This window comes from Aethalodelphis obliquidens, unplaced genomic scaffold, assembly GCF_003676395.1.
Source record: "Aethalodelphis obliquidens isolate GAN/ISIS:26980383/991018 unplaced genomic scaffold, ASM367639v1 scaffold17, whole genome shotgun sequence".
NCBI classification, from domain to species: Eukaryota; Metazoa; Chordata; class Mammalia; order Artiodactyla; family Delphinidae; genus Aethalodelphis; species Aethalodelphis obliquidens.
The window spans coordinates 33,107,117-33,130,954 of NW_020837961.1; the positions used below are offsets into that span (position 1 = coordinate 33,107,117).

Below are 23,838 nucleotides of genomic sequence, written 5' to 3' on the forward strand. Positions count from 1 at the left end.
TGATAATGTTTAACCTGGAGAAGAGACGAATCGTTTTTCAAATGCAGTTATATGAAAGATATGTTCAGTTTGGCCAGAAGAATAAAGTCAGAACCTATAGGTCAAAGTTACAAGGAAAGAGATTATGATCTATTAAAAAGAAGAACTTTCTTAAAGAGTTAGCCAAACTTACGTTGCTCTAGTGGATAGTGAGTTTGTTGTAAGAATTCAAGAATAAGATGGATGACTGCTCTTCAGCAATATTATAAAGAAGATGTAAACATCAGGTGGGTGGTTGAATTAGATGATTTTTAAGGTCTCTGATAAGTTTGAAATTATTTTATTAGGGGTTTTCCAAAAAGTTTTTGTTGATGGATTTTTTTTTCCCTCTAAGTTTGTACAGTGTTGTGGTTTTTTTTTTTTTTTTAATTGTGTTGTAGTTTTTCAAAGAAGGCATGAGTAATTGATTAGTTATTTTAACCTTTTTTTTTAAACTATTCTGAAAAAAGTCTGGATTCAGGTACTGGTATTGCAGTTTATAAGTTATATGATCTCCAGCAAATTATATCACTCTTTGGAGATCTCAGATTATTAAATAACTAAAACGAGGGTAATATAAAGTAGGGGTTTAGGAGTCCAGTATTTAGGCAGACGGGTCTCTGATTTGCATATCTACCCTACAAGTGCTATGACTTTTGTCTCTCTTAGTCTTAGTTTATTTATTTTTAAAATGGAAAAGAAAACTTACCTCACAGGGTAAGTACTAAATGAGATAATGTGTATAAAGTGCCTGTCATCATGCAGAGTATATAATGTGGTAAATAAATGAATGCAGAAATAAGCGTAAAATGGAATTTCAGAAATTAGTAAAGGTAAAAGTGTAAAGTGATTTGTCAAAGGTCTGTTGACTGAGAAGTAGAACCCAGGTCCATTACTTTTAGTTAAACCACAATGTCTCTCCCTGTCTCATTCATTGAGCATTAAACATACGCCAGGGAATGTACATTGTGGTAGAGATCTGGAAATAAAAGACTAGACCCTTCTAAAACTCTGTCGGGGGTTGGAGAGGAGGAGCGGTAGGGGTTGACAGCCCAGCACTCTGAGATGGTGGCAGTACAAAGGAATACAGTACCTAATTTAGCGTTGAGAAGGGAGGGTCGACAAGGGTTTTTTGGGAAAATATTAAGAGTGGGAAAGGCAAAGAAAGTGAGGAAGGACTGTGGGAGCAGCCTATGCAAAGGCTGGTATATGAGACCATGGCATATTTGTGAAATTGCAACTAGATAAGTGTTGTTGTTGACATATAGTAAGAAATGAAGTTGGAGAGGGGTAGGTGGGCCAGGTTAGGAAAGGACCTTTATGACTTTTCTAAAAAAGAGTTTAGATTTTATCTTTATGGAAGAGTGGGAAATCCCTGAAAGGGCTTTCTGCTTTTAATAAAAGTAGCACACTCTTGATATTCACAGAAAAGTGACAAATTAAGGTCCCTTAACTCCTCATTCCTACTTACCAATGATAACTACTGTTAAAGTTCCTTGTAAATTTTTCCAAAATTGTATGCCTTAATTTTTGTATTCACAAGCATCTGTGAGTGTATACATATATATCTTTAAACAAAACACACAGTTGATATATAGTAAAATGTATTGTTCTCCAACTTACTCTCATGTGATATTTCTTGAATATTTTTCCATATCAGCACACACAAATCTATGACATTCTTTAATAACTACATAACATTCCATTGTGTAGTTATACCATAAGTTTTAAATCATTCCTCTATTGGTAGACAACTAGATAGTTTTTAGATTTTTTATTTTGCATACAATGTTTCAGTGAACATGCTTGTGCATATATCTTTATATACTTGTGCAACTATACCTGTAGGTTAATTTCTTAGTAATTGAATTACTGAGTATATGTACATTTTAGATTTTTTTTTTTTTTTTTTGCGGTACGCGGGCCTCTCACTGTTGTGGCCTCTCCCGTTGTGGAGCACAGGCTCCAGACGCGCAGGCTCAGCGGCTATGGCTCATGCTCTGCGGCATGTGGGATCTTCCCGGACAGGGGCTCGAACCAGTGTCCCCTGCATCGGCAGGCAGACTCTCAACCACTGCGCCACCAGGGAAGCCCTAGATTTTAATAAATATTAACAAATTTTCCTCAAAAAACTCATTCCAATTTAATGCACACCTGCCCAAAGTGTATGAAGTTATATTAAGGATTTTTTTGAATTTTCTGTTAGATTCTTCATCCAACAAGTAATTACTGAGTACCTACTGTATACCAAGCACTGTGGTGGGTAACAGGGAAAGTGTTCAAGGCAGGTGGGATCTCTGCTCTTATGCAGCCCAGAGTTTAAACCACAGAAAGTCTGCAGATACTTCGTTTGGTCTCTACAGTTTTTATTATTGTTTTTTTAATTGAATTAATTTCCAGTTTTTTTTAAAACCCTGCAACATTTTGTTTTCAAGGAACTATGAATCTCTTGTAGAGATAATGCTCTCTGAAATGCAGGTTTAAAACAAAGAAGGCACCTAACTGGATGATGATGATGATATTGCTCTTTCCTGGATTGTAAGTCCTTTTAAGGCAGGGTCTATGCGTGAACTCTCTTTGTACTAAATTTTGGAAGGAACGTTAAAAGCCACGTGGTCCAGCAATGCACCCTTTGTTTGAATTTCTCCAGCATGTCCAACCTGTATTTGAATACTTCAGTTTGGCAGGAAGATACCTTCTGTTCAGCACTTTCCAACTTTGTGCAGTTCTCTCTGCTTAGTAGAACAATACAATAGCCAGGTGTTCCTTTTAAAATGAAAGATCATATTACCCTTGTGCTCAAAATCTCCAGTGGCTCCTCATTTACTCAGAATAAACCGTGAAGTCCTTCGCCACCTGACTTACAAGGTCTGTGTGATGTGGCAGCTTGTTACCTTGCTGACTTCATCTCCCACTGTTCTCCTCTTGGCTTTACCATACTGGTCCCCTTGCTGTACCTTATATGTGCCATGCATACTTCTACTCTTGGGCCTCTGTCCTCGTTTTTCCATTTGTGTTGAATGTTCTTCCCAAATAACTGCAATGGCTAGGTTCCTCAGTGTTATAGGGAGGCCTATGCTGCTTATCTGTTTAAAATTACACCCTGTCTTCTGCAAACCTCTTCCCCACCCATGTGCCCTATCTCTGTTCTTTTTCCCCCTACTGTTATCTTTTAACATATATTATTTACATATTACTTGTATTATCATTTGCTTTCCTTACTGGAGTATAAGCTATACAAGGGAGGAATTTTGGTCTTTTACTTACTGATGTATCCCAGACATAAGGAATAGTGCCTGGCACACAGTTGGTCCTTAATAAACATTTCTTGAGTAAATGAATGAATTAGAGTTTGCAGTCCCTGGTCAGCAGTTTGTTTTTTTATTGTTCTATTAATTTATTATACAACAGTATTATTTTATTAGAAATTACTATTAATTATATATTCTATTATATTAATTAGATAGTAAATACATTTATAGTGCTTATATGCAAAATACTATTTTAAGCACTTTATGCTTAATCCTGACAATAACTCTATGAAGTAGAAACTGTTACTGTCTATCTTTTAGAGACAAACTGAGGCCAAACTTGCCCAAAGTCATAGCTAGTAAAGGGGAGGAACCAGGGTTCACATTTAAGCAGTCGTTTAGGTACCTGAATTTGCTCTCAATTATGACACCATGCTGCTCTTCTTATTTGAAGGAAATTAGCCTTTTATTATGTTGTGTTGCGGATCATTTTTCCCTGTTTGTAATTTTCCATCTTAGTTTTGTGGTATTTTTTGCCTTCAAAATAGTTAATACTTAGGTAGTAAAAATAATCTAGTAATATTTTTCTTTGAGGCTTTTTGTTTATTTTTTAGCAGGGCCTTCTTGACTATAAGATTTTAAAAATAAATTTACCCATTTTTCCCTTAGTTCTGATTTGTAAGAGAAGCTTAAAGTAGTCATATACATATTTTATATCATCTTGACAGCATTGTGGAGATTTTGTTTGTAAGAGACAAGGCTAAAACCTGGAACAATGGTTAGGAACCTAGCATAGTTGGCCCTCCGTATCCGCAGTTCCACAGCTGCAGAGTCAACCAATCTTTGATCGAAAACATTTGAAAAAAGAAATTCCAGAAAGTTCCCCAAACTTGAATTTGCCAGGAATGCTGGCAACTATTTATATATCATTTGCATTGCATTTACAACTGTTCATATACCATTTACATTTTATTAGGTGTTCTAGTAATCTAGAGATGATTTAAAGTATGTGGGAAGAGGTGCATAGGTTATAGGCAACTACTATGCTATTTTATGAGACTTGAGCGTACGTGGGTTTTGGTATCTGTGGGAATCCCCTATGGATACTGAGTAATGAGGAAGGATTATGCTAATTCAAGTAAGAAATAATTGAGAACAGGCTGTGGGGATAGACAGGAAAAGATTGATTTCAAGAAATATTTAGGTGGACACAAAGCACCAAGCTGATCTCCCTGTGCTACGCATCTGCTTCCCACTAGCTAGCTATGTTACATTTGGTAGTGTGTATATGCTTGTAATCTCTCTACGGCAGTTGCCTCTCGATGAGAACCAGTTCTTTCTGGTACATTTACCAAATGCATTTCATTTTTGAAAAGTAGAAATTAATTACGTGCTCCATGAGCTGAAGGAAGGGAGGTCAATTTATTTCGAAATGGTAGAATTTACATGGAAAAATTCAGCCAAAAGAAGTAAGAAATAGGTATTGTAGGGTTCCATTCAAGGTCTACAGTTGGTTCTACACGGTGTTCATTTCTTTATTTTTACAGCATTCTTTTTTTTCAGATTTTAAAAATTTTATGTTGCACATAATAGAGTTATGTCAAAGTTATTGAGAACTGTTAGATGTGGTGATAAAAAATAAAAATTCTTTCCTTCAAAAGAAAAGAAAAAAAATATTTAGAAGGGAAAATATGCAGGTCTTTGTGACTGATAGCTGTGAGTCAAAGGAAGGACTTCAGGGTTTAGTCCCAAGTTTCTGGTTGTGACAGTTTGGAGAAGGAGTAATACATACTCCTTGTGGTGCCATTTATTGGTTGGATGGATGAATTGATGGAAGTCAGGTAAAACAGGAAGGAACACGTTTGGAAGATAAAATGACATTCAGTTCTGGATCTGTTGAATTCAGGATGCCAAATGAAAATCTCATTCTCAGTGCTCGTTAGGCAAACTCAGTAGGCAGTTTGATAAATGACTTTAATAGTAGTTTAATAAAGTAGTAGTTTATTGTTACTTTAATAGTAGTTTAATAAAGAACACTGGGCTGCTAAATTTAAGGCAATGAGGTAGATGGCAGGTAGAAGCTGTATGGGTGCATGAGCTACTCTCCTGCCGTGTTCAGAATTACATGATTGGATGCAATAGGATTGCTTGGAAAGAAATTTAAAGACTGTAAAAAGATTGGGTGTGATGTGTATGATATGGATGTGTTTGTAGCTGTATTCCTCATCACTCAGAAAAACTCAGATATTTTAAAACAAGGAAGGACTTTTGGAGGTCACCTAATTTTAGCTCTATCAATTTATAATTTCTGAATACTTTGTTACTACTTCTGCTTGCTTTTTTCTCCTCTCCCTTTCAGTTACTTCTGTTTTCCCACTTTTGTTTTTGTTGTTGCCTTTCTCTTTTTCACTTTTGACTTCCTTTCTTTGTAGCTTAGGCCTTAAAAAGGTACTGCTTAATTGATCAGAGACATTAAAAGAGTTTTCCAGCTTCCAGTGTAGGGAAGAACTTTGGGGGCAGGGCTACAGTGATAACCAAATGTAGCAGCCACAACTATCCTTGGTTTTTTGCTACTCAAAGAAATGCTTCATAGATTCCTCCTGGCGCTCCATGTCATAAACACTGCTTTTAAACTTTGCTTTAGGAACTGCAACCATGAATGAAGAAAATACAGATGGAACAAATGGATGCAGTAAAGTCCGAACTGGTACTCAGAATGAAGCAGCATTACTTGCTTTGATGGAAAAGACTGGATACAACATGGTTCAAGAAAATGGGCAAAGGAAGTTTGGTGGTCCACCTCCAGGTGTGAATTTGTTTATGTTCAAAAAATTGAATCTTTAATGTAGTCATTTACATCAGGTATATCTCCACAAGTATCCCAAACAATAGCTCTTTCCTTGTAACCGCTTTAAGACGTCAGCAATCATTTTTACTGTTGGGAGGGAAAAGAGGTAGATTATATGGTTATGCATGTCTTTCCCTTACATTTTTTAACTCTCCTCTTGGTTTAAGAAGCAGTTGAGAAAGAAGTCAGGATTAGGTCAGTCGGGAAAGGGTACTCTAGCTATGAAAGGGGTGGTCATTTGGAGAGGAATTTCAGAGTAGTGAGTAGAGGAGTGCTGTTTATACTAGATGCAAACAGGTTATTGGATATAATGTTTTGCCTTTCTACCAATAGCCAGTACAATTTCCTTGCTCAAACCCTCCAATTAACTTTCTGTCAGACTTAAAAGAAAATCTTGGCCTCTGACTGCATTGATGGCTACCATTTTACTCCTCCCTCAAGTATGCATTTCCTATACAGACCTGCATGCTCTGGTTGTTCTAATATAACTAATATAAAAAGCACTTGCTTTTCTTTTTTCTGATATATCCTCAAGGCTCATTCCCTCATTTCATTCAGGCTTTATTTTTCTCCATAGCACTTATTACTCATTGTCTCCTTTCTCTATTGAATATAAGCTTCATGAGGGAAGGGGGCTTCTAGTTTGTTCACTGTTGTATCCCCAACACCTGTAATAGTGCATAGCATATAAAAGGCTCACAGTAAATTTGTGGCATGAATTACTGAATAGTGAACATAAATATCTTATTAGAATTTGTCTGTTTGTTTATTTTTGTCTTTCAGGTTGGGAAGGTCCACCTCCACCTAGAGGCTGTGAAGTTTTTGTAGGAAAAATACCTCGTGATATGTATGAAGATGAGTTAGTTCCTGTATTTGAAAGAGCTGGGAAGATATATGAATTTCGACTTATGATGGAATTTAGTGGTGAAAATCGAGGTTATGCTTTTGTGATGTATACTACAAAAGAAGAAGCCCAGTTAGCCATCAGAATTCTTAATAATTATGAGATTCGACCAGGGAAGTTTATTGGTGTGTGTGTAAGCTTGGATAATTGCAGATTATTTATTGGAGCTATTCCAAAGGAAAAGAAGAAGGAAGAAATCTTGGATGAAATGAAGAAAGTTACAGAAGGAGTTGTAGATGTCATTGTTTACCCAAGCGCAACTGATAAGACCAAAAATCGCGGTTTTGCATTTGTTGAATATGAATCTCACAGAGCTGCTGCTATGGCTAGGAGAAAACTAATTCCAGGTAAACTTATCCTTTTTCAAAGGTTATTTTTCTGTGTTAACCTTACTATACATATGGACAGACGACAGTACCTCATAGATCAATTTATGAAAATATGTAGTGCCCTTAAAGAGGAATGGAGATTGTTTAAGGAAGTAAAATAAGTCAAGTGATTCGAAAAGACATGAAGCTGATCTTATGAGTCATTATTTATAATAATTTACTGATTTACTAAATGTATACATTTTAATTTAGCTGTTCATTGTTGTTTGATAAAAATACAAAGGACAGTACCTAATTCTTCTAATAAAGGTCCATCTTTGAAGTGTTTTTGTTCTTTTGACTCTTAAAATTAATTTCACCATAAGTTCTGGCTAGGTTTGCCTTAGTAAAAACTATTTTGTGAGTAGGAAACTAATGCTGACTAAATATATCGACATGTATTTGAGTTTCTGCTTCTTTGGAGAAACAGATTTACTTAATTTTGACTTTTGTTTTAATTGTCTTCAAATTAATTTATTCTTTTTTACAGGAACCTTCCAACTATGGGGCCATACCATTCAGGTAGATTGGGCTGACCCAGAGAAAGAGGTTGATGAGGAAACCATGCAGAGAGTTAAAGTTCTCTATGTACGAAATTTAATGATCTCAACTGCAGAGGAAACAATTAAAGTAGAATTCAGTAAATTCAAACCTGGTGCAGTTGAACGAGTAAAGAAACTTAGAGATTATGCTTTTGTTCACTTTTTCAACCGAGAAGATGCAGTGGCTGCTATGTCTGTTATGAATGGAAAATGCATTGATGGAGCACGTATTGAGGTAACACTGGCAAAACCTGTAATTAAAGAAAACACTTGGAGACAGCATCTTAATGGTCAGATTAGCCCCAATTCGGAAAACCTGATTGTGTTTGCTAACAAAGAAGAGAGCTACCCCAAAATTCTAGGCAAGCCACCAACTCTTCCAGCTCGACTCAATGGCCAGCATAGCCCAGGCCTCCCTGAAATTGAAAGATGCACTTACCCACTTTTTCCTGGAACAAAGCTTACTCCAATTAGTATGTATTCTTTAAAATCCAGTCATTTCAATTCTGCAGTAATGCATTTGGATTATTACTGCAACAAAAATAATTGGGCACCACCAGAATATTATTTATATTCAACAACAAGTCAAGATGGGAAAGTACTCTTGATATATAAAATCGTTATTCCTGCTATTGCAAATGGATCCCAGAGTTACTTCATGCCAGACAAACTCTGTACTACTCTGGAAGATGCAAAGGAACTGGCAGCCCAGTTTACATTACTTCATTTGGGTAAGTTTAAAAGTACTTTAAACAATATTGTAGAATATGAAATTAGGAAGTATTATAGATTATTTATAAATTCATTTCTTTTGAACTCAACATTAGTGGTGAGTATTTAACATAAATTTTACCTCAATTTTGTGAATTCATGGTAAATTTTGTTGAGACCTTTCTTTTGTATAAACTTCCTATATTTAGCTATTTAAACATTACTTGGGGGGGATCATTTAGTTTTGATTTACTTTAGAGTTCATGATCCTGTTTCATCAATTTACTGTTTTTGTAATGACATCCTCATTTGAAATGATTTCTATATAAGTTAAACAAGATTTGTTACTTAAACCAATTTATAAGAGTGTTACTGCATCTTTGGTGAAGTCTACACAATAATCTTTTTTTGAGGGCAGGGATAGGGAGTTGGTAAAATCAGAGGCATTTCAGGTGGGTCATGTGTAGACACAACCTTATGCTCACCAATCTGGAAATCTGTCATTATTACTCATGAAAGACAAAAAGCATCATTAAGAGATGTTTATGACCATTCTCTTTAATTTCATGCTTTAAAAAAAGTAAGTTTCTCTAAAGCATTTGAGGGATAATTAAGACAAGCTTTGGGCCATATGCTAACTAAATATTTGGCATTGTGAAGGAGGAGATGTAATATCACTCTGGTATTTTCCTACTGCCTGTTTGTTACTGTGTTAACCTCTACCCTCCCCCCTCCCCCTACACCAGTTTGTCTCATTTTTTAATGCAGCTGTAGATTTCAGTTGGTTATTACTTCATGCTTAAAATAATATTTATTAGAAGAATATTGGCTTATTGAAAAGTCCAATAGAAAGAAAAGGTCTCCTACTAAGGATTATAATTGTTCTTGATTATAATTTCAAAGCCATAGCTTAAATTGATATATAGTTGCAGAATCATACTACTGAAGCTTATATCTATTTAAAATTGATATTCTCAAATTTGGTAAGAAAAGGAAATTGAAAAGGAAAAACATTGTCAAAAGGGAGAGTAATTTTTATACACTGTATAGACTTGCTTATCCATCATGGCCACTCCCATGGTATTACGATGAATATTTTTAGGAGATTCTGATTAGGAGGTGGAGTCAGAATTTTAGACCTGAAGGGAGGGTTCCCTACAAGAAACTTTTCAGCAGTATCCTCAATTATTAGTTTGGAATTTGGGAACTTTACAATCATCTAAGTTAATAAAGTCTTAGGTATGATTTCTATTAAATTACAAAATAGAAATACTTCCATTTTTCTTTTAATAAAGACAACTGAGTTAAAGATAAAATTAGGTGGATAGCAAATGATTAACAGAGTTCTTAGAGCAAATTGAATTAAATTATTCTTTTGGAGTGGAATATTAGGCATTTAGTTGCTGAGCAAGATGCTTGCGTCTGTTTTAACATGGTAATGCTGAAACATTTTATTTCTATATCCATTCATTTCCCTTACAAAGTTAAGTTAAATTTCAAGATTCTTAAAACTGTTTTTAGTTTGTCAGATTTTCTATTTAAACATGGTTTACCCATCTGCTTTTTTTTTTTTTTTTTTTTGCGATACGCGGGCCTCTCACTGTTGTGGCCTCTCCCGCTGCGGAGCACAGGCTCCGGACACGCAGGCTCAGCGGCCATGGCTCACGGGCCCAGCCGCTCCGCGGCATGTGGGATCCTCCCAGACCAGGGCACGAACCCGTGTCCCCTGCATCAGCAGGTGGACTCTCAACCACTGCGCCACCAGGGAAGCCCTTACCCATCTGCTTTTAATTCGACTTTTAAGATGTTTTTTACTTGAGTCGTAGGGCCATAGTTAACTTCCTATTCACCTGTAGTTCCCAAAGAAAACCCCTGTTCAGTTATAGCATTTCCAACTTGATTATGTTCATTAGGGATACAGTTAGCTTCAAGAATTGAAATTCTTAGAGGGCGCAGACAGTTTGCTTTAGTCATTCTATTTCAGATTTTATAAACTTTATATCAAAATTGCTTATAACAAAAAATTGAACAATTTGTGTTTTATATATTTTTTCAGTTTTAGTTCATCATCAGAGGCAAAAGCTAAGATCCAAATATAAGCCAAAAATTTCAATTAAATACTAGGGCTTGTAAACACAAGGCTCGAGGCCTTGTCTACAGACAGTACCACAAAAATCCTTATTGTGATTGACTAGAAATATGAGTGAAGCTTGAGTTAAGAGGCAACTAAGCAGGAAAAGAGAGAATTCAAGGAAGTGGAAGAATCAGAGATCAGGGGTCTAGGAATCTTTGATAAGAAAGCAAATATCAGGTCTTCAGAGGTCATTAAAGTAGGGGCAGGAGCTATAGACAGCCAGGAAGTTACATATTGCCACAGGGCAGGTTAAGAATAGATTGAATATTGTTGGCAGTGTTCGGGCTTACCTTTTCCTTTTGTTAATATTGGATCCTCTGGGCTTTAAAGAGCTGATGCCTTTTTATGTGCAGTTTCCTTTAGATAAAGGTTGTAGGGTTTTGCTGGATGGCTCAGGGTTGAGATCATTTGGTGGTAGTGATGTGTTTTTAGAGGGGAAGGGATACTCTGTTACTGATATATCCTGCATGTTTCAAGCATTGGATTGTTTTGAGATCTTGAGAGGTTGCTACTGGTTCCTAGAGTCCCTTAAATGCACTTCCATTAGATCATCCTTTGCCTCTGTTTTCTTGAAGAATTTGAATCTAATTTTCTAGATAGTGAATTTAACTGCTATTTTAAGATGTTTTCTTTGGGTGTAGTATTTTTTTTTTTAAGTTGCTTTGACACTCTTCTATTACCCTTTCAGTTTTGATGCTATTTCGAGCATTACTATCAAATCTTACCTTAATGATCTTTTGCTATTATATGTGATATAAACAGTCATTTACATTTTTATTTCAGAGGTCTTTAAGAATGTGCTTTTACTATCCACATTGTTTTGGCATTACCACGCCCATTTTTCAAGTCTGAAAAATAAAAGAGAAAAAAATTAGACTTCTTTTAGTTAAATGACGATCATTGGTGTTGAGGAAAATAGAAGTTTTTTCCAAGGGAGAGCAGGCATCTATATAAGTACTAAAGCCAGAGTACTTCTGGTGACCATTTAGTGCTCTTACTAGAATCCCAAATGTTCTCATTGCATAGTAACTTAAAATAAATTTTTAAAATATTTTGGGGTTTTTTTTTTTGGTTCCATTTATAGCGAGCTTTATTTTAAGCAAAATATTTTAAGAAAAGCTGAAAACTGGGGCTAATGCCAAAATTACCCCCCCACACACACCTTTCTTTACTTCAAAGATAGAGACTGTCTCCATCTCCAAAATGTCAGAGAATAACCTCCCTAACCTCACTGGGAACTCAGCACCCAACCAGCAGGGTAAGAAATTATCTATCACCTGGTTATATTAGGAAGCTGTAATAAATAGGATACTTACTGGGTTTAATGGGTAGAGTACAGACTTGGGGGCTAGGTGATAGGTTCTATACTAAATATTTGATGTATGGAAACATCTTAGGTCATTCAGTATCACATCTTTTTCAATAAGCCTTTTCTATCTCATAATTTTGTATCTGTTTAATAATGGATCAGACTATCAGTGTGAATAATCCTGCTTTTGCTAAAACTTTGCCTCTGTTTTGAATCTGGGCCTTCTAATATTGCCACTGCTTTCCCCTGGAGGATTCTTCACCGTCTAGGAGATCAAAATCAAGGAGATAAAGGAAAGTCTTAGTTTTGAAGAAGAAAGTCTTGGAAAATATTTAGTGGAAGGAGTGAGGTAGCCTCAGTGTGTGTTCATAATTCATTTTATTAAATAATTTATTAACAAATAACTGTAGGCAAGGCATTTCTTGTCTCATTTCTGTGTTTGTGTAATCCTGATGCAAGTGGTAGTTTTTTACTTGAATGACCAGCTAAAACTTCTAAAACAGAGGTGAAGAACCTCTGTCACAAACGAGCTTGTGCCATTGATTTAATTTCATCTGACTTTTGTACTGTTGTTTTGCCCATGACTGATAAAATTTAATTAAAGAACAAATCTGTTTTGAATGCCTCTCATGTGTTAATTGTACTTTCCTAAGTAATCTGGAGCTAAAGATAAATAAAACATTGTTTTGGCTCTTAAGGAGTCACAGTCTGCTGAAGAAGGCAGAGACACAAATGCTAAGCACAGGTTATTTGGGGAGTACAGAGGAAAGGGACGCCTCCCACCTGATCTTGGTTGTAAATCTTGAGGAGAGTTTATGGGCAGAAAGGGGCACAGTATGAGCAAACACCTATTAGAAAAACAGCGTGATGGTGACTTAATGGCAAACATTTCTGTATAGCATTTGCTTTGGTGATTTCAGTGAGATTTTAAGAATTAGAAATTGAGAAGGTGTGGACTTTTAGTTAACTGAAATTTTATCAGTCCTGCTTTTTGAGACTTAGAAGATTTTTTTTTTTTTTAGTACAACTGTGTTGACTGTGCTTGCTTCTTCTCTAAGTAATTTTTTTCTTAGATGAATCTATTCTGATTTGTGTGGACCATTTTATATGTGAATATTCATCTTTTTTATATCTTCTGTACTTTCTTCAGTATTTATTTTGTGTCTGACTTGCATATTGCTTCTCATATTTTGACTTTGTAATAACAAACATCATCAGAAACTTTAATTTTTTCTCATCGAGTGCTAAAATATTTAATATATATATATTCTAAGCATGATAGCCATTGTGTTTGCTATCTCTTTAATATCATTTAAAGATTAGGGGATTAGGTTTTGATTTCTGCTATCACTTGTAAGTTGGTTGAAAGTTACTGAAATAGAAGACACAGCAGGATGAAGGTATACTATTCTGAGAAGCTTTAATCTGAAAAATAACTGGTGCTTTTTTCTTATGAGCTATCATTATTTACAGATTGATGGGCAGAAATGAAAAAATAAAATTTTGATTTAAAAAATTTGCCAATAAATTGCTTTGAAACAAAGAGAAACCTTCTCTAGTTTTTTTTAATTTAAGAAATAATTTTAGAAGACACTTAAGCTAAGTATAATATAATGGTTATATTATAGTGAAATTTTATTATAAATAATTAGAAGAAAAATAACAATACTTTTAGAAAATTATTCTTTTCTTTCCAGTTTTAATTATAGATCTAACTTTTATACTATTTCACACTTACATTTTAAAGAACAAAAATAATTTGCTGAATTTGCTTTAAAATTCACCTAGTTATGTAGGATGAGCACCAGCATTTTATACACTGATTTGTTTTCATATGACCAAGTGGTGAGATGAAAATTCCATTAACTCAACTATGTTTCTTTGACCCTCTGAGAGGGCCCAGTGTTCATGAAAATGTGTTTCTATTCCTGTTGAAACTTACAGTTTTTTTTCCTGAAAGATCATCATCTGGTATTACTCATAATTCTTATCTTACTAACACTTGTATTAACAGACCATAATTGTTACGGAGTTGCTGCTGTGAGAGGAGAAACTTAACAGAGTAATGAGTAGTCAGGTAAAAGTAAAAGAAGCTGTAGTCTCAGGTGCCAACAAATTGTGACCTTGAAATGGGCAATGAATCATTTACTCTGTGGACCTCAGTGCCTTCATCTCTAGAGTATCAGGGTTTTAATTGGTGACCTCTAAGGACATTTTTATTCCCCAAATTATGGTTTTGTTTAAAATATGACAAAAATTCTATGAAGTACCAAAAATAATACTTGAGTTTTTTTTGTGTGTGTACTGAGATAGATATTTGAATTAAAAATAGTTTAAAATCAAGAGCTACTTTTGTAGGAATTAACTCTTCTCAGTTTAATATTCCTTTCTTTATATATAATAATTCAAAGCTTATATTTGTCCACTTCATAGCAGAAAAACTAGATAAAAAAAATGAGTCAGTTACCTGTTTCATTTTCATGATGACAGGTAATTACTTTTTATTTCTTTCCCTGAATTTGTCAATTAATTATAATCAAAACCAAGATTTTATAAAACAACCTAATTAACAGTTTGGAAATTAGTTTTCTTTTTGTAACAGAAAATCTAGGAAAATAATGATATATATTAAAACATATCGTGACCAGTATTTGTTCCATAGTTATGTTATTAACTGATGAATGTGATCATGTGATTTCATTTACTTTATACATTTATTTAGTCATGCTTGATCCTCTGTCCTACAGTTTCTTAGTATCTTTGGTTAATACATTCCTAAAATATTTGTTCTAATACACTAGCTTTAATAGTAGCTACAGCTGTTTAATTTATAAATGTAGTGTTATGATATTTTTATTTAATATTTAAAAAAATCATGGTTTGTAAATTTTCGCCTGTTGTATCAAAGGCCACACAATAAATTTTGCATGTGCATTCTTAGATATCAGCAGCAATTCATAATTTTGCCACATGATGTCCCCTAAAATATTTTTCAGTGTGGCTTTAAAAGGAATTTCAATGTTGTATTGATTTTTCTCTCCTCTAAGGCTTACTTATTTTGGAGGGGTTTAGAATAGTGAAAATCTATGTAGAGGTTGCACTATCATGCCTTTATTTCTGTTTCCTGTTTAATATTTAGTAGACAGTAACTGCTTGTGCTATAGAATGAATGGACTGGTGAATGGAGATGGAAAATGTTTTGGAAAAACGTTTTACTGTGATGAATTTATTCAAGTGATCATCTGTGCTTTTAACCATTTTAAGATTATTCAATGTGAGTTGCTTCCAGGCCTTTTGGTTAAGATTAAATTAATCTTAAGTATTGTTAATCTTAAGTATGGTTAAGTATCTACTTTTCTTAGTTAATTTCAGATATATTATCTATCCTAGAGCAATTCATCCTCTATCCTAGAAGGATACATCCTCTATCTAAGATCTGATAGTGCGTTACCTCTAAGAGGAATGCACGTCCCTCTGGAGATTCAAAACAAAAGCAAACAAAATTAAAAAAAAAAAACTCTAATTAGAATCTCTAAATTGCCAAAATGTTAATAACAACTTGGATTTTCTTGCCCTTAAATTTGTAATATTTGGTTAAAGATCTATTAGTTACATGTGGGCCATTCCTTACAGCAAGTGACATTTGAGCTGTAAAAATGGCCTGTATATTGATTTTTATATATATATAATAATTGACATTTCAAGAAAATGATCTATTTGGCTAGCTGTATACCTTCCTGCATTGCTTTTACTAAATATAATCTACATACCACCCTGATAATGATTTCTACCATAAATGTATTTATAACTTTATGTTAAAAAGCATATAGGAATGCAGTCATTAGAAAACACGTCTGTTGTAATTGTATTGCCTGATAATTTGATGAGTATATTCTGAACTCCCTCATTTCTTACATGTTTAAACAGTATAGCTTGATTTTTATACACAGATTAATCAAGAATAAACGTGAATAAATAAACATTGTAAACTAGGATGTACAACTCCAGCTTCTTTTATACAGTAGTTATGGTGACCTTCACTTTTTCTTTTGCATATTTGATTTCCTTTCATTATATTTTCTAAGGATGTTATTTCTAGAGATACTTCACGCTTTTTTTTGTAATCCTGTTTTATAGGTGGATTGTTGTAAGACTACAAGCCCATGAAATTAATTTTTTTCTTGTTACCTTTGTTTCAACATACATGTTCCAGTCTGCTTGTTTACTGGCCAGATTAGGGGGTAAACAGATTTACAGCAGATGTGCCATATGTGTCTATGGCTTTTTTTTCTTCTGCTGCTATGTCAATTTTTGGTCCAAAGGTGACCAAATATGTAGTTATAGATTTGTGAAAGTGCAATTTCCCCCCACTATCCAAGTTAGAGCACTCCTGTGAAACATTTTGTAGGCTGAAATGGCAATAAAGCGAAGAAGCAGTTACCTTAGGACACATCTTGCTAACAGATGGACAAAATAAATCAAGGTAAAGCACAAACGCTCACAGACACAGTTCAAAGCTATGATGGCTTGATGCTGAGGCACTGATGTAGTTCTGGGGGAAGGATCTTGGCCATGCCAGTCTGGATGTTCAGGCTGCATGCTGCCTTTATAACGAAATTGCTACAAAACAAACCCTGAACGCTACTTTTGCTTTTTGCCTTTTTTCATAGAAGGGAAAATCCTCTTTGGATTTCTTTTGGTTAGCAAAAACAGATACTAATGTATGGTGTAAAGTGAACTTTTGAAAAGTGGGAGGTACCTGTATTGGATAATTTGGGGCACAGAATTTAAAAGGTTCCAAGTGAGCCATTATGATTCTTTGAAAAACAGGTTTAAAATTGTATTCTGCACTATAAAGTTATAATTTTTACCAAAAGCAAAATAATTCAAACAGAGAAATGTTTACTCATTTAAATGTCTCACTTGTGTGTATTAGGTGTCTACATATATTTCTTTGAGAGATCACAAATCAAGTTTCCTTGAGGGATTCCTAGATGTAAAATTTAGATATGTCAAGTGTAGGAATAATGAAGATATCAAATCGTTGGAAAGTTAATTTCTTTTCTCTTAAGAACTAGAGGGAAAGTGGAGATACTGAGCAAAAATAGGATTACTTACCCTGTGAAAGCACTCTTTTGGCTTCTGAGGGGGATTTACAAATATGGTGAGATAGCTGTGTTTGTTTTTCCTTCTTTATTTCTTTAAGTCTATGATTTACTGACTTAAGATTTTTAAGTGCTTGTATTGAAATGCGTCTAGGGTATCTGTGACTCTCTAGGATATCTGCTCTTTTTTACAATCATCTATTTCTCATTTATGCACTAGTGTCCTTTTTAAACCTCACTTTTCCTGATTTTTAAAAATATTTGCACTTTATTTACTTGCTTATTTATTTTTATTTATTGTGGTTTATGCCACAAGCAGGGAGTGGCATGTTACTGAACATGACTTGGGAAGGAGGGTGAACAGCCTTTTTCCATCAATCGTCTTAGGCTTTGGCAAGTAGACTGATATCAGCCAGTCTTTGATTTAAATTGGTAAATAAGGCAAATTTCATTGCCTTGAGATTTTATCTGAATTTTTAGGCAGTAATGATTATTTTCAGTTCTTTTAGTCTGATGTTCTATTTTTAAAGTTTTTATATGAGAAGAAAATTTTCTATAGTCAACTAGCAAATATTTATGTTTACATATGAGGTATGAATAAATTGAAACTAAATAATTCAAATGTTGCCTCATTTATTTAATTATATTTATCCTGGGATGCTCTTTAAAGATGTAGTTCATTAATTCAGGGAATTTACATACATTCTAAAGCCCTATTATAAAATCCAGGTTAGGAGAAAGATTGAAAGATGTTCAACTTCCCCTCAGCTCAGTTTCTTTTTGGGGAGAGATAGCATTGTCTCATATCGATGGGGCAGGCTGACCTAAGCAGAATATTAATCTTACCTTTCTCTTTTTTTTTTTTTTTACATGTGATGGGCTATCCACTGTAGTCCCTGCTTCACTCCCTGAAAGATATGAGGTGGCTTATTAAAAATAAATAAAATACGAAAAGATTCAAATCTTACATTGAAGGAATTGAGGCAATGGGAAATTATGAGTAGGAAAATAAAGCCAAGCAAAACTAAACAATATATTGTTTAGGGATGGAGGAATATATGACAAAACTATAAAGGAAAGCAAGAGAATGGTTAACACTTAAAAATTAGGATCATGATTACTTGAAGGACTAAAAGGAGAAGTTGGAAAGGATATAAGAGAGACTTCTAAGGTATTGATAATCTTCTGTTTCTACACCTGAGTGGTGAGTGCATGTTTTTAAAATTATGTTGACTGTACATCTATATTTTATACATTCCTCTGTTTGTATAACATACTTTTATAATTAAAAAAATAAGGTGACAAAGAATGAAAGTCAGCCAACCAACCAATAGTAAAAACCTGAATTATTTTGTCAAAACCACAATGAGTCATTCTACTCTAGAGATTGTCAGATTAACATACATACCCTGGAAACAATATGGGTTTGAATTGTGCTGGTCTACTTATATGTGGAGTTTTTTCAGTAGTACGAGATCCAAGGTTGGTTGAATCTGCAGATGTGGCGGGCTGACTATAAGTTATATGCGAATTTTCAACTGCTCAGAGGCTCAGCACCCAGCCTCTGCATTGTTCAAGGGTCAACTGTAACTCAAGGCAAAATTGGAAAGTTATGTAGTATTCAGACCAAATAATTTTATTCTGCTCAGCCTATATCTGGAATGTTTTGTTTGCTTTTGGGCACCAGCATTTAATTAAACATTGGCAACTAAGGAAGACTTAGAAACTCTGTAATAAGAAGTTGGGACAGTGAACAACTGAAGTATGTAGATCTGTTTAGTCTGTAAATATTAATGCAGTATTTACGGGGGAATATGATTGCTGTCTTCAACAGCTTGAAGAGCTGTCACATAGAAGGAGAGACTTCAATATGAAGCTCCAGGGGTTGGAATTAAGTCTAATAGAGGAAATTTTCAAGGAGGTAGATTATGATTGAATATAATGCAGAACCATGTAAGCTTTTAAACTACTAAAAGCTCTGTACAAAAGGAAAAAAAACTTTACTTTTTTAACATTTATTTTAAAATTTTAATTTTGTAATTGAAGTATAGTTGACTTACAATATTAGTTTCAGGTGTACAGCATAGTAATTTGATATTTTTATAGATTATACTCCATGCTAAACTGTTATAAAATGCTACTATATTCCCTGTACTATACATTACACTTTTTTAAACTTATTTGTTTTATACTTAGTAGTTTGCGCCTCTTAAACCTGTTTACAGTGTTAAGTAAATGTATGGAGGCAAAGCAAGATTCTTTACTAGACTATTTTAACTCAGAATTATCTACTTTAACACCACGTGGAGTGTATTAGCCTTGCTATTTTGATGCCCTCTGAAAAATTTGCCCTTTTTCACACTTCGATTTAAGAAAGTTTATTTTTAGAATCCTTATTCTTATCATATGTTTTTGTTATTATTGTTTTGTTTTTATTCAGTTTTTGTTATTATTCAGTCCTGTAGTCTTAATTATTTTCATTTGCAGTTTATTAGCTGGCTGATGGTTAATCCTTGTTAATATATATGTTCATGCAACAAATATATATTGAACACTGTGCTTTATATGAAGTCCTGAGGATCACTGTAGTGAATCAGACACAGTTGCTGCCTTCATAGAGTTTACATTGTATTGAAGGAGACAGTTATTCAGTTACATGTTCTGATAAACACTCTAAAGAAGTATGGGGTGTTATGAGAAAATATAATTGCATGACCTGACCTAATCTGAGATGAGAGGGTCAGGAAATAGTACATTGCATTTTAGAAAGAATTACAGCAAAAGGAAGTTCAGTACTTTAAATTTAGTATAGCATACAGGCCACATTGAATAAAAGAGCATGGCATTGAGAGCCAGATTTCCTGGATTCACATCCCAGCTTCATTACCTACTTGGAAAAGTTACTTTAACCTGTCAGTACTTCAGTTTCCTCATCTGAATGTTAACAGTATTTATCTCATAGGGTAATTATATATATTAAATGAGTTAAAATTGTAAAGGGCCTACAGCAGTACCTTTTATATTGAAATATACTATATAAGTATCGAAGAATAATACTTAGAAAACAAATCCAAGACAACAGATTTTTCCAATTATTTATAATAATGAATTTTATTAGTAATAATAATAGTTAAGCTTCTTTGAGCACTTACTGTATGTTAGGTACTGTGCTTAATGCCTTTACATGATACTACATTATTCTGTCAATTCTTTGAGGTACTATAGATATTATTTTAATGTCTTCACTTTCTTTTTTCTAACAAATGAAGAAACCAAGGCTTCAGTAGATTGAATAATTTGCCCAGGATCCCCCAGTTGGCTAAGAGGCTGTGCTCTTAACTGCTGTTCTTTGTTAACTTCACATGATCCCAGTGAAAAACTGACTAATGTCTAATGTTAAACTTTTGATAACAGGCTGTGAACTCGTGGAATATTATTGGCAAGTTATTCTTCTAAAACTTAAAATATAGTGTAATGGGCTTTTGTTTCATACTTTATCTCCTTTTCAGAGACAATTTTATCTCTACTAGTCCAACAAACCCATATACCAGACCACTCCATGTAGTGTGGACCTAGGACATCTTTCTGAATCCTGGAAGAATCATTCTGAGCTACAAAGATCTTGTGAACATAGCTTGTTTACATTGTAGCTTTGAGATTTTTAAGTTTACTCTAGGATAAGCATTGCCAGCTGATGGTATATATGTCAAGGTGGCAGAAGATATGTGTTTTTTTCCTCCATTAGATGCTAGACAGAATTTCAAATAGGCAAAGTTTGTCTACGTCTTTTCATGGTCTCTTGTTGCTTGGTATTCTCATTTTGCTTTTTGATTATACTCCAAACGTCTCATTTTGTAATTCAGCAACATAATTTATCACTCCAGTTAGGTCTGATTATTCTTTTTCATCATTATTTCCTTGCTCAGGAACCTACAGTGGCTTGCCATTGTAATGTAATAAAGTCCTCTGAACTCCACATTCTCCTGTTCAGGATGCTCTGTTGTTTGGCCCCATCTTACCTAACCATAGATAATACCTCTTGCTTTGATTATCTGAACTTGCCATGCTCATTGGTGTTTCCAAGCTTTTCCTAGTGCTGCTTACTCTGCTTGGAATATTATTCTAGTTTTATCTGCTTTATCTGTTATACAAAGCTTTTCTTGGACATTGTAACTGAGAATGATTTGTTCTTTATAATATTACTCAACAGTTTAGTAATTTTTATATTACTGTTTATTTACTATTATAAAGTTTTGATCCATTAGGATTATAAAGCCAGGGGACTTTGTACATATATTTTTTTAAATTGTTGTTTTTATGTCCTTCATTTATTATAGGTCAGTACTATCTCCTCCTTTAATACTCAGCATGTGGTGCTTTTCAAATAATTGAAAGTGATCTACATTCTGTAAGATTAAAAGATAAAATTCCGAGGAAAGATAAAGCTTGGCTGTGCTTTGAGCAGAAAGAAGAAAGGATTAAAAAAGAAATATCTGAGATATAGAGTTGGTAGGTGCAGACACACAATCAGATTATGAATGGTATTTAACAGGATGATATATATGTATATTTCACTGAAGTAGAAATGAACAGTAAATACTTTTTAGAAGACTGATAAAGTGTTTTAAAATAGTGAAACCTTTGAAATATAGACTGAGTCGTGGGTTATTTTATATTGAATATATAGATATGTATTGTGTGTGTCTGTATGTATATATATGAATGAAATTTGGATATTGGAAGAACAGGAGAGTATGGTTGTAGTAGTTGCTTTTAAATTATCTGAGAAAAACTTCATGTTTTTATCTCTGTCAACAAAATGTAGTGTAGAATATAATGGATTGTATTACGTACAATATTATTATTTTAATGAACATTATGATAGCTTCGTAAGTTCATTATGTAATCTACAGTTCTATTTAGTGCCATTTGTTAGGACTTCACAAGTGGAAAATAATTGGCAATAGCTTATTGTGTATTATTTCTAAACTTAGTTTATATTAGCATTGCATTTCTTCATTCTTCTACACAGGTATAGACCTAGGCGATGGAGTTGTTTCAGTTTAGTTTCCTAAAGGCAGGAAAAGCCCTGAAAATTCAGGATGCTGATATAGCAGTCTTATTTGGAATATACTGGAATCCTGTGCATTTAGTCATTTTCTATTTTCAGAAGAAGAAATAGCAGTATGACACATCCGAGAGTCTGAAAAACAGCTTTTCATCTTCATACCATTTACTATAAAATGTATATGGAAATCTTCTTCAAACTGAAACCAGTAAAATCTTCAAAGATACAGAATATACTTGTAACATTTAGTTTTAAGTGACTTTTAAAACTTTTCATCACATCTTTACAGAACAAGTCATAGTTCTACAGTGTCGTGTCTTCATGAGTATAATGAAAATTAGAATCCTAATTAGTGGAAATTATACATAGTTTATCATTCTTTTGGCTCTTATTCCTACATAGCAGAAGAGTAAAATAACATATCCAATGATTTCAGTTTTCAGAAAACAAGATCCTGTCTCTGACCTTTGAAGTTTAATGTATCCTATTCTTATTCTTGACTTTCAATATACCTTTTCTTTTCCTGGCCTCTTCCTGTATCTTGATTACTGAATAATCTCATTCAAAATAATTTATCGGAATATATGTCTTTTTTTTAAAGGAACAACACTAATAAATGGCAAATTAAACTGGACTAAAGCACCAGTAGTAACCTTGTGTTTGATATTAAACTGAGGTTCTGCTGATAGGTTTTCACCATCTCTTCTGTATATTTATTAACAGAAATGTAATTGTCCTATATCAGTAATTGAACCCAGCATTTTTTTCCTGTTGAACTTGATTTCATTCAACTTAAAGATTAACAGAAAACTAATTCTTAAAACCCCAGGTCCAGGTGGTAGTCTGTGAAGGCATTTTGGAAGGAAGACTTGTTCCATATTTAATAGTAATTCCATTTAGCATCTCTACTGAAAATCAATCACCATTATAGTTTTTTAAAGTTACTTTGAATCATTTTTCTTTTATATCTTATTCTGTATTGATAGTAACTTTATTAAGTGGTTTAATTTTTTATAATTATAAATGATCAACTTCTCATGTGTATGTTCTAATTCCTCCTTTTTATAATTTATTACATTACATACAAACAGAAAAGTGCACAATTCATAACTGAAAACTTTGTGAATTGCCACAGAGGGACCACATCAGTGTAACCACTAGGTGAAGATATAAAATATCAATCAATACCCTAGAAGCCTCCTTTGTACCCCCACTCAGATATTACTCTCTCTGTTCCCAAGGAAACCAGTCTTCTGACTACTTCTGTTGTTGAAATTTGTACAAAATTTTGTAAACTTTTGTCTGGCTTATTTTGACATTATGTTTATGAGATTGGCCCATGTTGTTGCATGTAGCAGTACTGTTCATTCACTCTCATCAATGTAAGGATTCAATCGAAATCATAGAATTTATTTGCTGTTTCTGTTAGAAATTTGAGTGCTTTCAGTTTGGGCTGTTTGAGATAATGATGCTGTGAAGATTCTTGTACATGGTGTTCTTGCATGTATTTCTGTTGAATATATAGGAGTGAAAGTGGTAGGTCATAGTTTTAAAACTTGAGTAGATAATGCCAAACAGTT

General features: G+C 33.8%; 1 protein-coding gene across 2 annotated transcripts in view; it reads left to right on the forward strand.

Annotated features, from left to right (window-relative positions):
- The first annotated feature begins 2,249 nt into the window (after window positions 1-2,249).
- Window positions 2,250-23,838, forward strand: part of RBM46 (RNA binding motif protein 46) — a 35,738-nt gene continuing 14,149 nt past the window's right edge. The window contains exons 1-4 of one of the 2 annotated variants that reach the window (XM_027117252.1): window positions 2,250-2,556; window positions 5,914-6,075; window positions 6,901-7,368; window positions 7,880-8,662. In XM_027117252.1, the coding sequence (XP_026973053.1) occupies window positions 5,925-6,075; window positions 6,901-7,368; window positions 7,880-8,662 (1,402 nt within the window). In that variant the 5' untranslated portion in view covers window positions 2,250-2,556; window positions 5,914-5,924. The remainder of the gene's footprint in view (window positions 2,557-5,913; window positions 6,076-6,900; window positions 7,369-7,879; window positions 8,663-23,838) is intronic. The other variant, XM_027117253.1, reaches the window with a different exon arrangement.